The sequence below is a fragment of the Phoxinus phoxinus genome, assembly GCF_949152265.1.
Source record: "Phoxinus phoxinus genome assembly, chromosome: 18".
Lineage (NCBI taxonomy): Eukaryota > Metazoa > Chordata > Actinopteri > Cypriniformes > Leuciscidae > Phoxinus > Phoxinus phoxinus.
The window spans coordinates 13195378-13211580 of NC_136893.1; the positions used below are offsets into that span (position 1 = coordinate 13195378).

Genomic DNA, 16203 nt, shown 5'->3' on the forward strand with positions numbered 1-16203 from the left:
GTGTTCTAAAACAGCTTGAAACGGTTATATGACTTGCTCGACCAATTTTGAGCTAACTAATATGACCTGGTTTTGTTGGAAGGCAGGCAGTATTTTGACTGTTTACAATATTTATAATATTCTGCTGGTGATATAAAATTGTGAATATCACATTAATTGTAGTGCTCTTTTATCAGTCTAGTTTCCTGAAGGCAGTAGCCAATAGATCTTTAGAATGGTTCAATTCAATGATTCATATACTTTCTTTTAAATATTTTATTGCACATACTTAAGTAAATGTTGTTTATTGTTATACTTGTGTACATATAGAGATGATTAAATGTCATCGTTGTCCGTTGTCTGTTTTCATTTAATTTTAATACTTTTAATTTAATTTTAAAATATATCATAGCTTGATAATTTTTGATTTTGGTCAAGTTTTACTTTCATTTTAATACATTTTTAATTGAAAATATGTTTTAAGAAGTCTCTTTTGTTATTTTTTTTTGTTATTTGCTTTGTTAGTTTTCTGTGTAATCTTGTTTCATTGTATTTCAAAATTATTATTTTTTTATCACTTGATGTTGTGGTGCTTTGGGTTAAGAAAAGCGCCATATAAATACAATTTATTATTATTATTATAATATTGTGAATTTTTTATTTTATTTTATTTTTTTGCTATATTTTTCTGTACTAGTTACTTTAATCTGTTCTGACTAATATGTCATTCATATTTCTTTATTATATCCAGAGTAGTTCTTAGTGGATGATTCTCTGCTAACAGTCCGTTCTCTCTATTTCTTGTGCTATAGAGTTCGCCCATAACTGCACCATCACAGGCTGCCAGTACAACTGTTCGGTGACACTGTCGGGTCCAAAGTGCTACTGCATGAACGGCTATGAGGTGGGAGAAGATGGAAAGGCATGCAAAGGTGAGCTTTGAATCCTTCACCTGTATTTAATGACAATGTCTTTTGTGATTTTATAATATTGTGATGCATGTGACCTTTTTCCAACCATGTGGCTTACTCTGCGTCAGATTTCAACGAGTGTGCTGTGTACGGGACTTGCAGTCAGACATGCACAAACACAGATGGCTCCTACACCTGCAGCTGTGTGGAGGGCTACTTGCCTCAACCAGACAACCGCTCTTGCAAGGCCAAGAATGGTAGAGAATGAACACAATTTTTGCTGTTCCTTTGTGCTCATTTGTCTTGCTCTCTGTGTGGTCATATTCTTTATTTATTTTTAGTGACAAGGCCTCACCATGTTTTCTCATCTCTGTTTAAGACCCCGTGGATCGGCACCCATACCTCCTCATAGCCAACTCCCAGAACATCCAAGCCACATCTCTAAGCGGAGCCAACCCAATCTCCATCACTACTAAGCAGACCACCGCTATGGACTTCATCTACGCCCAGGAGACTGTGTGCTGGATCCACATGGGTGACACTCCTGCTGCCACCCAACTCAAGTGTGCCAAGTTCCCCAATGCCAAGAGCTTCACAGAGGAGAAGACCATCAACATCTCCCTCAGCCTGCACCGTCAGTACCATGTTCTTAATTGTGTGTTTTATGTCTGGTGTCCATTTGGGCAAGATGATCCAAAAAACACGTACTGAACAAATTTACTTCATGGTTTACAAGAAATCATTTTAATGAGCTACCTTATTAGTGTTGTAACTGTAATTACAGATTTGTGCTGGCAAATGAATAGTTTAACTATAAATGAAAGTTCTGGCATCATTTACTAACCCTCATTTCGTTTGACTTATCTTACACACCCCAAACTTTTGAACAGTAGTATAAGATTTTAAAATATTTTTCTCTTATACTCACCAAGGCTACATTTAAAATTTCAAAATAATTGTTACAATTTACCAATTGTCTATTTTAATGTATTTTAAAATGTAATGTATTCCTTTTGTGGCAAAGCTGAATTTTCAGCATCATTACTCATGTGTTCAGTGTTTGTGAAACCAAACCACGATGCAATCTTTTCAGGATTCTTTGGTAAATAGAAAGCTCAACAGAACAGCATTGATTTGAAATAGAAATCTTTTGTAATTATTAAAAGGTCTGTTACTTTTGATAATTTATCACAAGGCCAGCAGCCATATCACCCTGTAGCCCAAGACTGGTCGTCCACTGAAGTTAAGCAGGGTTGAGCCTGGTCAGTACCTGGATGTGAGACCCCCTGGGAAAACCAGGTTGCTGCTGGAAGAAGTGTTATTGAGGCCAGCAGGGGGCGCTCACCCTGTGGTCTGTGTTGGTCCTAACATCCCAGTAAAGGGATGGGGCCACTAAATTGTCAAAAAAGCACCTTCCTTTGGATGAGACGTTAAACTGAGGTCTTGACTCTCTGGTCATTAAAAAGTCCCAGGATGTCATTCGAAAAAAGAGTAGGAGTTTAATCCCGGCATCCTGGCCAAATTTGCGCATTGGCCTCTGTCCATCATCATGGCCTCCTAATCATCCCCATATATACTGATTGACGTCATCACTCTGTCTCCTCATTTACATTTATTCATTTAGCAGACGCTTTTATCCAAAGCGACTTACAAATGAGAACAATAGAAGCAGTTAAACTAACAGTAGGACAACAAAATGCAAGTGCTATGACCCTTCTCAGTTTAATCTAACGCAGAGCACGTAAAGCGTTTTATTTTTTTATATAAATGGAATAGAAGAGAAAGTGTTAGTATTACTGGATCAAGTGCTGCCGAAAACGATGCGACTTCAGCCGTTTCTTGAAAATGGCTATGGACTAAACAGCTCTGGTTGAGTTGGGTAGGTCATTCCACCAGCAGGGAACAGTCATAGTAAAGGTCAGAGAAAGAGATTTTTTGTGCCTCTTTGACATGGCACCACAAGACGACGTTCGCTTGCAGAGCGCAAGTTTCTGGATGGTACATACGTCTGAAGTAATGAGTTGAGGTAAGGGAGCAGAGCCAGTGGTTGTTCTGTAGGCAAATGTCAGTGACTTTAATTTTATGTGAGCTGCAACTGGCAACCAGTGCAATTTTTGTGAGGAGAGGAGTGACAAGTGCTCTCTTCGGCTCGTTAAAGACCACTCTAGCTTCAGCATTTTGGATTAGTTGCAGTGATTTGACTGAGCAAGCTAGAAGACCAGCCAGGAGAGCATTACAAGCATGCTCTGATAGGGAGGACCTGATCCTCCTAATGTTGTACAAGGCAAATCTGCATGACCGGGCAGTTCTAGCAATGTCGTCCGTGAAGTTCAATTGCTCATCAATTTCAGCCTAGCTGAATGGTGAAGTTGTGATGAAGTGTTGGGTTGGCCAACCTTTAGTTGAAGGTGGTGGTCCTTCGTCCAGCCAGAGATGTCTGTCAGACAGGCTGGGATGCAAGCAGCTACTGTTGGATCATCAGGCTGGAATGAGAGGTAGAGTTGTGTGTCATCAGCGTAGCAGTGATAGGAAAAGCCATGTTTCTGAATCGCAGATCCTAGTGATGTCATGTAGATGGAGAAGAGAAGTGGTCCAAGCACTGAGCCCTGAGGCACTCCAGTAGCTAGATGTTGTGACTTTGACACCTCACCTCACCCCTCCACGACACCCTGAAGGACCTTGACAAGACTTGAACCATTGGAGTGCGGTTCCCGAGATGCCCTTCACCAATGCGATTCCCGAGATGCCCTCTCCACCAATAAGCTTGTGTGTGGTGGACGTTCTGGCGCAATATGGCTGCCGTCGCATCATCTAGGTGTGCTGCTGCACATTGGTGGTGGTTGAGGAGATTTCACCTTCTATATGAAAGCGCTTTGAGTGCAGAGAAAAGCGCTATATAAATATTACATGATTCATTATTACGATCTCTTTAATTCATCCTTGCTTAAAAGTATTAATGTTTTTAAAAAATGATTACTGATAATAATATATATATATATAATATAATAGTGTACTTTCTGCGAAAGGAGAAATGTTGAATAATGTTCTGGTTGGTCTTGTCCATTCAGTTACAAGAGATGGAAACCGAACTTCAAACTTCCAAAACAATTTAAAAGATGCATGAACGCATCACAAAAGTGGTCCATATGACTCATGTGCTATGTACTGTACCAAGTGTTTGTGTGAGGAGCAGACTAAGCTGGAGAAACAAACAGACCAGTCTGATTATTGAATGAATCATTCAAACCGGTTTTATTACTTGGATTAAACGATTTATTGAAAAGATCTGACTCAAAAGAACATTTTAGTTTGTGAATTGGACATTGTAACTCCTCTCATGAACTCTAATGAACTCTAAAGACCCCTATATACTCACGCTTGGGGTACAAATAAGTTTGAAATGCATGATACACTGTTAGCGAAACATCCAGAGCGGTGTTTAGATTTTGTAAACATTTCCTGCACGCTTTCCTTTCAACAACAAAATAAACACAACAAAAATGACAGCTATGAGTAAACCGCAGTTAAGAAAGGATCTGATCTTCTTAGCAATGTGCATATGTTTTCACCAATTCAGTACTCCAATAAAGTCACGTCATGTTTATTTATATATAGCATGTTATACGATCGCTTTAAAGCAAGCAACTTAACAGAATTAAACATGAAAATCTCTTTCAACTAGAATTTCTACTATAAAGCGACTCTCCAGTGTATTCATGTTTTTACTTGCTGACGTCTGACCTCGATGAACTGAACAGAAGAAGATTTTTCCAGGTCAAAGAAGGCGGGGTCTCATAGCAACACCTACCTATTACATCATATTCATGGTGTTTACCAACCAGAGCAAACTTTTCCGGAAAGTTCGCTTTAGCAAGCGGTTTTAAACTCCTGAAGCGAACACGAAACACACTTTGCTTTGGCCTGATTTCGTTGGAAATTACGGCACACCAGTTCGCTCTTCGATTTCGCTTGAAGTATATCAGGGCCTTAAGGAGAGAGAGAGTTAGGGATGGATGTCAAGATTTACAGTTATATTTAAATTTCACTTAAATGTCATTAAATTATTTTAAATAGTCTAAAAATGATAAAAAAAATTCAGTTACAATTTACATTGTTGTCTGACTTTTTGAGCCTCCACTTTTATGGTGCTATTTTGTTATTTTGGACTTAATTCTCATTCATTATCTTCAAGAGTGGCCAGAGTATTTGACTTTCCATTGATGAAAAAGTCACAAGGTTTTTGGTACAAAATGAAGGTGAATTAATAATAATTTTGAGGTGAACTATTCCTTTAGGGTGTGTTCACACTTGGCCGTTTGGTTTGATTAAAACAAACTGGTAAAATTGCTTTGTTAGTGCGGTTCATTTGAATAAGTATGAACGCTGCCATCCGAACCCTGATGCATGTAGACTCCTCTACACATTTTATAAGCTCTTCGTGAGATCTCAACTGGTAAAAATACCATAAAATGTTCGCATTATGAATGTTTGGTAAGTTCTCTCGGAAAATATTCTTCATTATAGCATTTTTGTTTTTTTCATTACGTTCTGTGTTAAAATTAAAAGCAAACCTGGACTAAAAAGAAAAATTTCTCTTATGGTCTGGACCAAGTGAAGCGAATTACAAGTGTGAACGTGATGTCTTTGGTCCCATTTTCTGTCTGCAGTGACAGGGAAAGAACTGTCTGCGTCAGTATTTATTACTTTTGATACAGCTTGCTTAGTATTTGATTAGCCTTCTCTGGGAATCCTATAATTTGTTTTGCGGTGACATACTGACAGTGACATGTTTGTTCTAGATTGTATAACACAATAACTGTGATTTAGGACGTCAAGGATACACTGTTTACCGCCCCAATCATTGCAGCAATTGCTACGACACCTTTCATAACATATTGAACATCAGCCGTTACATCACCTGGACATTCCTGCCCTGTAGGGAGTTTCTGCATTATTAGGTCTATGTCTTATTTGCCACCTGGTTTGGTTTTGTTCCTACTGTAGCTGTGTTCAGGCAAGAAGTTTTTCTAAAATAATATTTCTCTTGCGTGTTTCCTTGCATGTTTCCCACAGTTTTGACACCCGAAGACTGCAGGGCTTAAATGAGTTCAACCACAAAGTGCGTCAGGAACACAAGTGTTGGGAAAAATAGGGCAGGGATAAACTATGCTTCCCCATATAACTTCCTTGTAACTGAATTGCATGCTGACATTGGACTAAATAATGCTGGCCTGCATTTTGCTGCATGTCGTCAGCACCCAGATACAATAATGACTTATTCATGTAGGCATGCATGCAAATATGGTCATGTAATGGACTACCTTTCATGTTTATATCATATGTTTTTTAAATGTATTTATGTATAATAACAATTATATATTTTTGGTCTTATAACTGTTTAAAAATGTTCACCATATATACAAACATTGTCCACCTGCTTAATATGCTGTTGGTCATCCGGGTGCTGACAAAACAGCATTGTCCTACTGAGACATAGACCCTACAAGACCCCTAAAGGTGTCCTGTGGTATCTGGCACCAAGACAGCAGATCCTTTAAATCCCCTAGGTTGCGAGGTGTAGCCTTGGATTAAACTTGTTGGTCCAGCACATCCCACAGATGCTTTATTGGATTGAGATCTGGGGAATTTGAAGGCCTGTGCAACACCTTGAACTTTTCATCATGTTCCACAAACCATTACTGAACAATGTGTGCAGTGTGGCAGAGTGTCACTTCCACCAGGGAACACCATTGTCATGAAGGGGTGTACCAGGTCTGCAACAATGTTTAGGTATAGGTGGCACGTGTCAAATTTATGTCCACATGAATAACTGAATCCAGGGTTTCCCAGCAGAACATTGCCCAGAGCATCACACTCTGTACACCGGCTTGTCGTCATCCCACAATGCATTCAGGTGTCAACACTTCCCCCAATTAAACGGCACACATGTACATGGCTGTCCATGTGATGTAAAAGAAAATGCGACTCATCGTACCAGGCGACCTTCTTCCACTGCTCCAAGGTCCAGTTGCGACAATTGCGTTCCCATTGTTGGTGCTTTCGATGGTGGACAAGGGTCATCATAGGCACTCTGATTGGACTGTGGTTATGCAGCCCCATACACAGCAAAGTACGATGCACTGTGTGTTGTGACCCATCATTCAAATTTAGTTTGACTTGTTCCACAGTAGAACTTCTGTTGGCTCGGTCCAGACGGGATAGCCTTCGTTGCCCTTGTGCATCGATGAATATGGGTAGTATAGAATTATATAATTCGCTTATTTTTTATGTTTAGCAGCAGTACTTCAGTTAATATGCTGACAGTGCATTGTGCTTTAGCTCTTACTTTGTAAAGTTAGACATTCTAGAAGTTCCTGCAGTTCATCCGTCAATGCAAATTCAATGTTTTCAGATGTTGTCACACTTTAATTTATTTTAAGCACCATCACCACCAACAATTTTTTTTTTAAACAAAGTCTTAAGAAGTGAATCAAGTTAAAAATACTTCTTCACAATCTGAACTCATATTCTTTGCTTCAAACACAGCTTGATGGATTGCAACATAATGGAACAAAAAACTAAATATCTCTCTCATTGTAATAAGGTAATCCTGAAACCAGCCAGATTATTCAAGGCTTCCTTAAGATTAGGCGACTAGTCATTCATTGCACATCCCCAAAAAAAAGCTGATTAATAAAAGCTCTTGATTGTCATTCATTCGGCATGACAGCTTCCCAGAAGCATTACATGTCACATGTCTTTTTCGTTTGTACAGAACTTTATTCCATTAATGGTATACTATAACTTTTAGACAATGATTCACAGGATACTAAATACTGTGCTGATGTGCGTGTTGATAAGTGGTGGACGTTTCCTGTAATCGATGTGTCTTGAAAGCCAGCTCAGACTAAATATTGGCTGCTCTGATGAAGATGCTGCCAAGTGTGGTTGTGTGTACCAACACAGAGGGATAATGGGTGCAGAGACACAGAGGTCTGATATGCAACACTTTCTTGTGTGTGTGTGATGTTAGAGTGCCAGGGAAAGCCACTCGCCTGCACACCAAGGAAGCGGTTTCACAGGAAGGGTGCGCAGGGTGGGACGAGTTAGCACACAGTAGTTTATTGTTGCTTGGAATAATCACACCCTGTTTACTCTTTAGGACTGATGTAGCAAACAGTTTCACATATCCCTAAGTATAAAACTGTGGCATGATTTAAGTATCTTCCCACGCAGACCGTTCTGACTTGCCCACTTACAAGGTAATAATAACAATGATGATGATAATGATAATTATAGCAACTTAACTTTTATATAAATAATAATTAAATGCATTTAAATGGTAGTTAAAATATTATATACACAAACAATTTACTACTAATAATAGTAATTTAACAAATTATTTATATTATTAATATAATTATAATATAAAATATATTGCCATTATTATAGCAACATATGAAAATAAATGTTAAATAAATTAAAAAATAAATACCGTATACAGAAAGATATTATAAAAAATATAAATTTTTATTTCATAGTTTTTACAATAATAATCAGTCATATGAATATTAATTTGTTAGATGATGAATTATTATTATTATTATTGACGGTAAGGCTGCTTACAAGGTTTTAGAACAGAGCTTCATTGTCTTAGAGTAGTCTAAGAGGAAGTCTGGACCCTGTGCTTTGCTGTCCATCTGATTTCAGACCTATCTGCATGCTAGACAGACAAGGGGAAACAGTGAGTCACAATCTCTTTCGGTTCTCTTTCTCTTTTCTTTTTAATTCGAGACCTGGTTGTGTCCGTCTGAGTAATCCAGAAGCATGGATCCTGGCTCAATCTCCCATCCAGCCCAAGCTTCAGTTGTCTACCAGAGCACACAAGAATGTGTCCCAAAGACTTAAGTTCAAGACCAGGAGCAGCATGTTGGGTACACGTGTATATATAATGGATAGTTTATTCAAAAATGATTTATAATCAAGCCTGTATGAACCCCCCAGCCTTATGTTTGCTTTTTATATGAAAATGACACATGGCTTCAGAAAATGGATGCTGAACAGTAAACATTTGTATACAGAAGTCTTAAAGATACAATACAAAGAAATTAACTCTCAGAATGCAATGTCCCTCTCCTTTGACATTGATCCCTGATGTCATCAACGAGAGCAGATCTCTTCTTCTGTTCTGCTTCACTGTTTAGTGCAGTGATCACCTACGCCACCAATTATGTAGCTTCCCAGGCCTTTTACAAAACCAGCCACCAAACTTCCTCAAAAGAGGTTATAAATCAGAGCAACCTTGTTCAATTACGCTGTGTCCAGAGGCGCTACGCCACCAGGGCTGAGATAATTGTATGTTATCAAACTTCTGATCTCTCTCTAACTGGACCTATAAATCAACAGCCTCTGCTCTTCAGTGTGAATAGGACAACTGCTATTACAGCCACATCCCTAATGACTCGGTGTGGCCGTTTTGCAGGAAAGGCAGGAGAAATGGAAGGACAGTTAGATGGATGAGTTTTTTTTTTAATGAGCACATATGCAGCAGATAGTCATGTGATGTAGAAGGTTCATTTGATGCTTCGGGGATCCGCACTGTAATGGCCACGCAGCATTGACTTGTATAACTCCGTTTTACACAGGGAGTAGTGATTTATAACTGTTGCATGCTGGGCAGATGAGCACTCCAGATGTGCCCTGGGACCGCTTTCCCCGTAAAAAGCCTGAAAACAGACCAGGACGCGCACACAAACTCATCTTCAGTGCGTTTGGAGGGGTGGTGGGTGAACCTGGGGTAGTGCATATCAGTTCTCTCTTGGTCATGCTTGAGGGTGTCACAACACGTCATCTGCTCAGGATGTCCTTGCCGCTGGTTGTGTAATAGCTGTCCTGCAGTTTTAAGAATGGCCCACATCTCATCTCAATGTAAAATTAAGGATTTAAAGTAGGTCGCTTGTACGTTTCCAGTGTCAGCAGAACTGTCTGCATCCCGTTCACACTGCTGTCAAAATAAAAGTCCCAAAGTTCCCTTCCGACACTTGTCAGCCAAACAGAAAAACCTATCAGCCGATGCCAATAGTTGAAACAAAGAATTGGAGTTGAAACAAAGAATTGGGCCGATATAATGGCCATGGCGATATATTGGACAACCACTAAATATTATTACATGTACAGTTCTTATGGCCTTATATTAAGTGACTTGACTATTAATTTCATGCTGCGGGATTATTTACTTTATTTATTTAATAGCTCTTTATCGTACACCTGCATTGGGTGTTGTGGTGTTATGATATGCATTATTTAAGCAAACTACCATAACAGGATCGTTATTATCCAGTCATTTGATGCATCAGTGTTTTATATTCCATACATCTGAGAACTTCTAACTGTTGCCTTGTTAAAAGGGTCTTCCATTCATAAGAATCCCAGACGCGTGTCCCAGGCCTCAAAGACACTCACTGCTTTGTTTCCCTCACCCTTCTTAAATCTCTTGTGTTTCTGTCACTGATATAGTTAAGCTTCACTTTACTGGTAGCTGTAACCTTTGTCTTATCTACCACGGTTACACTTGATATATTCATAGTCACATGCCTATATCAGTATCCACTTAGAGTAATGTAGATCTTGTAAGTAATTAGAAACCTAAGCAATCTTTACTTTCCCTTCTCTTTTTTTCCTTGCGTTACTTTCAAAATCACTTGCGGCATTTGCCATTACACAACTAATTCCAGTTCATAACCATATGTGGTACCTTTCGTCTGTACTTTTTTTTTTTCTTTAGCTTTCTGATTGGTAACAGATGTTCCTAGCACATATTGTTTTATAATTTTCCTATGAAGGAACGAGAGGGTGAAAAAAGAGGAGTAACTTGGTTTGATTTTGCAGAATTGTGGAGGACAAGGGTATCAGGATGAGGTGCCCTCTGGAATAACGTGTCTTTTACAGTTTTGCGCAACAGGTACTGTGGATGTTTGTTTTGCAGGCTCAGGGACGAGGGGGGAAGGTTTAGTGTGGCCTGGAGGTAGTTCTGCCTTTCCTGGCAGGGCTGCTGTTTACTGGACTTTTTAGAAAAGTGTGAGAACTGTTTGTGTCTGGTTTGCACAAGTTCGCCGCACTGGGTTGCACAACCAGTACATGTCCCTATGCCTGAGGAACATTGGTGGATGCCTGTAAAAAAAAAAAATCAGTAACAGGAAGTACGGTGGCAGCTGTTGTAACACCAAACTTCATGGGAGGCACTGCAGGCCGGCCCGCACAGCTGGAGCTCTAGACGGCACGCACAGAAAGAGTCTTATTGTCAGAGAAGAGAAAGAGAAACTCAGTATCCACTCAATTACCATTTCAAACTCTTTTCCCAGAATTGAGGATAACTGTAGGGCCAAGTCCAGCCTTCCTGTGCAGGGAAAGGTGCTGTAATGGAGAGCGGGTGTCTGTGTCAGGTTTTTTAACTTAAAACACTTTAGCATGGAATCTCACCTAGCGTGAGATTTTCATCTTTTTTTTGTTTGGAGTGAATAATCGTCTTGTGACAGTGAGTCAGAGATGGGCTGATACGCACACACATACAGTATATGCATATGCAGAGACGTGTATAAAAATCCATCGGGCCTTATTCCTAAAACACAAGCAGAATGAGTTTCTGCGAAAATAATTATTATGTGACTGTTTTACAACAGAATGTATTAACAAATGAGTTAGATACATTTGTTCTGTTGGGAGTGGGCAAATTATAATTTTTTTTTAAAACACTGTTTTTTTTATTTTATTACATTTGTCCACACTGAAAGTAAAAATCCAATTAATATCCAATTAGATATATTTTTATGTTTTAATATTAAAACTAAACTATGAGATGTAGAACTTTGTACCACTGATAATTCAAAGAACAGTCTGGCAGCAATATGGTTAGTTATGCAGAGTTTGTGTTTGACTATTGTCCAGGTTTATTGTTTCTGAGTAGATCTAATAGTGGGACTGTTTCGATCCAGCTACACTGATATACAGATACAAACACTTGTAGCTCTTCTAAAGTTACATAGCTTCTTTCCTGTTATCCAGTCCTCCAAGTTTTGCATCCCAACACGGTGCAGCATCTTCCTGCTAAGTCAGAGAGATGCTGCAGTTATGACTGACTAAAAATAAAGAACACTGAAAACTTCTCCCTTTATTCCGCCTCACTCTCTCTTCCTGTCTTGATTCTCTCACACAAACTCAGATGTGGAGCAGATGGCCATTGACTGGCTGACGGGAAACTTCTACTTTGTGGATGATGTGGACGACCGCATATTTGTGTGCAGTAAAGACGGCCTCACCTGTGTCATCCTACTGGACCTGGAGCTCTATAACCCTAAAGGAATCGCACTGGACCCTGCCATGGGGTGACAACCTAAGACCATTACTCCTTAATCCTTGTCTAGACCAACTATGTCGCTCATGTCACTTTTAGTTCTCTGCAGACATATGTCTAAAGCCAGAATTCTAGTGGGCATGTTTTTGCACCATACCACAGTATCAGTTCCTACAAGGGTCCATGATGATTTTTTTTTCCATGACGATAGCATATTCACTTTCTCAACTTTCTGTAGTTATAAGGATACAATAAAATAAAACTTTTCAACTCAAAAAAACAAAAAATAAGGAAATTTTTTGTTTAAAAAAAAACATTTATTTACCGGTACTTAACTTTATTTTAATATCGATTATGCATATTTATCTGCTAAATTCTTAATACTATAATGTGAAAAACAATATTATTCATATTACTGCAAATAAAGCATGCTTAAATGCAAATAAATAAATATGTAATTGTAAAGTGACAAAAGTGTAAAGTGTAAACATGTTTTATGTCATACGTTTTTAATTTTAATGATTAAATATTATTAGTATTAATAATATATATTAATATTATTATTATTGGTTCTGGGTAGGATGAATCTAAATGGAATCATCATATATAAAGAACATTCTGATGCATTACAATAATAAAATGGACCTTAATAGCCATCAAAATAATGTCACATTGCAAAAACTCTTACTTGTCCTAAAAAAGAAAATTCATCAAGTGTGAAAATAAGAAATCCTTTTGATTTGATTAATTAGTATTTTTGTGATATTCCTCAATTTATGAATTTTTTTGCAGTTGATTGTTGTATATTATAAAGTTCTCCTTTTCTGTCTTTTCTTCTTCCAGGAAAGTGTTCTTTACAGACTATGGCCAGATTCCCAAGGTGGAGCGCTGTGATATGGATGGCCAAAACCGCACCAAACTTGTAGACAGTAAAATAGTCTTCCCTCATGGCATCACTCTGGACCTGGTCAGCAAACTGGTTTACTGGGCCGACGCTTACCTGGATTACATTGAGGTGGTGGACTACGAAGGCAAGAACCGGCACACCATCATTCAAGGTTTACTGGTACGTGCAAAGTGTCACGCTCATGTGCTTTTGTGGAAGCCAAACACATGTGAGTTGTTTGTTTGGAGTCATCATGAACTCGATCTCAGAATGTCACTTCCATTGACGTCATCACACATGAGTTTCTGGAACATCACATGATCAGTAGGACTGAAAGATCAGCATTAGCTCATCTGAAACCTGCTGCAGCAGTCAAAACTGAGAGTTGTGCAAGTGCAGTCACTCTTTTTTTGAGGACTTTTTAATACATTTCAGATCTTTAGTTTACATTCACTGTACGATCACTGTATGTGATGTTCACATAGTCCTAGAAAAGTAATTAAGTAGAAATTAATAACTTGTGCCCTTTTCTGTGATGTCATGTTTTGAACATGTTTTTATTTACAAGACTTATCGTAGGGATGCACTATATATAATAATAGTACCATATCAGTTAAGGTAATCTTAATAGTATTAATAATGTAATGATACTGTTAAATGTAATCTTAAACATATCTCAAAATGAATATCCATTTTTTCATACTGTACATTATAGTGTTGTGATGCCTAAAAATCACTTGTAGCATATTTATATTTTAAAGGTCAGTGGTTCTCAACCAGCAAACTTTAAATTATTTAGAAATAGATGAAACAAGCTTTGAAATAAAACTATTAAAAATCAAGATATTTCTTATTTTAATTCACTGACAGACAAAAACAACTGATTGATCCCCTTTGAATAACCAGGATTCCCACATTCTTGGAAAACTAAGATATATGAGGAAGCCTTATTAGTGTGATTTTTAGACTTGGAAAAATCATGTAAACTCAGAAGGCATTTTTATAATGAATATACATTTTGTGTTTGTTTTGGCAGATTGAACATCTCTATGGTCTAACAGTGTTTGAAAACTATCTGTATGCCACCAACTCTGACAACGCCAACATGCAGCCCAAAACCAGTGTGATCCGAGTCAACCGATTCAACAGCTCCGACTTCCAGGTGGTGACGCGTGTGGATAAAGGTGGCGCCCTTCACGTTTACCACCAGAGACGTCAGCCTGCAGGTATGACTGCGGATTTTGTTTGACATTTCAAAACGTTTTTAAGGGTTCAGCAAGTGCATTTTAATGGGTGGCATTGTTTTACTCTTCTGTAAGAGGTACATTTTTCAATCTCTTACTCAATGTACTATTCAAAGTGGTTTCCCCACTGGTTCTGTTTCTGTATGTTAAAATTATGCTTTATTTTTAGTTCGCAGTCATGCGTGTGCTCCGGATCAGTTTGGGAAGGCAGGCGGATGCTCTGATATCTGCTTGCTGGGTAACAGTCACAAGAGCCGAACCTGCCGCTGCCGCTCTGGCTTCAGCCTTGGCAGTGACGGAAAGTCCTGCAAGAGTGAGTAAAACTCAACCCAGCCTGCTCAAACCAACCCAAACCAGTTCCAAACAGCATTGCATAACAGCATTCCACATTGCAGTGCTTTTTTGCACATAATGATCATTTTCCATGTTTTTCCTCAGAACCAGAGCACGAGCTCTTCCTGGTGTACGGTAAAGGCCGGCCTGGAGTCATCCGCGGTATGGACATGCACGCTAGGGTGTATGACGAGCACATCATCCCCATTGAGAACCTGAATAATCCAAGAGCACTGGACTTCCACGCTGAGACCGAATTCATCTATTTTGCTGATGCCACCAGCTACATCATCGGCCGCCAGAAGATCGATGGCACTGAGAGAGACATCATAGTGAAGGATGGTGAGTGCAGAATGATGCTGCATGCTGGGATGTTTTTTGTTGGAGTGTCATTGAAGTTGGTTGAATTAAATGAACTACTCCTTTATGTATCAGTCTCTTCTTCATCCCATTTATTTTGTCTCTCACAGGTATTCACACAGTAGAAGGTATTGCTGTGGACTGGATGGGGCAAAACCTGTATTGGACTGATGATGGACCCAAAAAGACCATCAGTGTGGCCAAATTGGAGAAAGCCTCTCAGACCCGCAAAACTCTTATTGAGGGCAAGATGACCCATCCCAGGGCCATAGTAGTAGACCCTTCTCATGGGTATATCAAGTTTTTGCTCGATTACACATTCAAGAGCCCTAAAAAAGAAAAGCAATCACCAGCAAATCATCTACTATAATGTGATGAAATATTAGTGATTTTAGATATTTTATTTTGTCAGTACACTGACAATTCTGTGTGGCATGCTAACCTTCAAAGCTGTCAAACCAGATGCAAACGTTATGCCAAAGTTATAAATTCATATCATTTATATTTGCAGAATGATGTATTGGAGTGACTGGGAGGAGGAGCCTAAAGAGACCAATCGTGGCAGTATAAAGAAGGCCTGGATGGATGGATCAAACACTGGCATCCTGCTTACGTCTAAAACTGTGCTCTGGCCCAATGGCCTCAGCCTGGACATCCAGCAGGGCATTCTGTACTGGGTGGATGCATACTATGACCGCATCGAGATGGTGCTTCTCAACACCACAGAACGCAGGGTGAGAAAATGCATACAGATTCAAGGCTTGACTTTTGGTGGATGAGTCAGTGATGGCAGTTTATTCATAAAGGTGCACTTGCACTATGGATGGGCACGACCAAGGAAACTCATGTTAGCATCTTAAAGGGTTCGTTCACCCAAAAATGTTCACTCAGAACGTAAGACTTTTGTCTGACGCAACTACCACTTTGACGCTTAAAAAAGTTCAGAGACTGTAAAACTAATCTATATGATTTGAGCGGTTGAGCATGCCACTCATATATACATATTCAACATAACGCCCAGTGTGCGTTCTTTATTCATCATCTTGAACAATTGATAAAATCTTCATGTAATATTGTTTTTAAAAAATTCTACTTTTGGTACTTTGCCATCTTGCTGTGACAAAAGTAATTTGAACACAC

General features: G+C 38.9%; 1 protein-coding gene across 1 annotated transcript in view; it reads left to right on the plus strand.

Annotated features, from left to right (window-relative positions):
* lrp1ab (low density lipoprotein receptor-related protein 1Ab) overlaps positions 1–16203 on the plus strand; it is a 119674-nt gene that overhangs the window by 48109 nt on the left and 55362 nt on the right. Inside the window, exons 4-13 of the mRNA XM_079587355.1 lie at positions 792–911; positions 1019–1147; positions 1270–1524; positions 12109–12271; positions 13084–13306; positions 14163–14352; positions 14540–14683; positions 14809–15045; positions 15174–15354; positions 15575–15797. Of these exons, the coding sequence (XP_079443481.1) occupies positions 792–911; positions 1019–1147; positions 1270–1524; positions 12109–12271; positions 13084–13306; positions 14163–14352; positions 14540–14683; positions 14809–15045; positions 15174–15354; positions 15575–15797 (1865 nt within the window). The remainder of the gene's footprint in view (positions 1–791; positions 912–1018; positions 1148–1269; positions 1525–12108; positions 12272–13083; positions 13307–14162; positions 14353–14539; positions 14684–14808; positions 15046–15173; positions 15355–15574; positions 15798–16203) is intronic.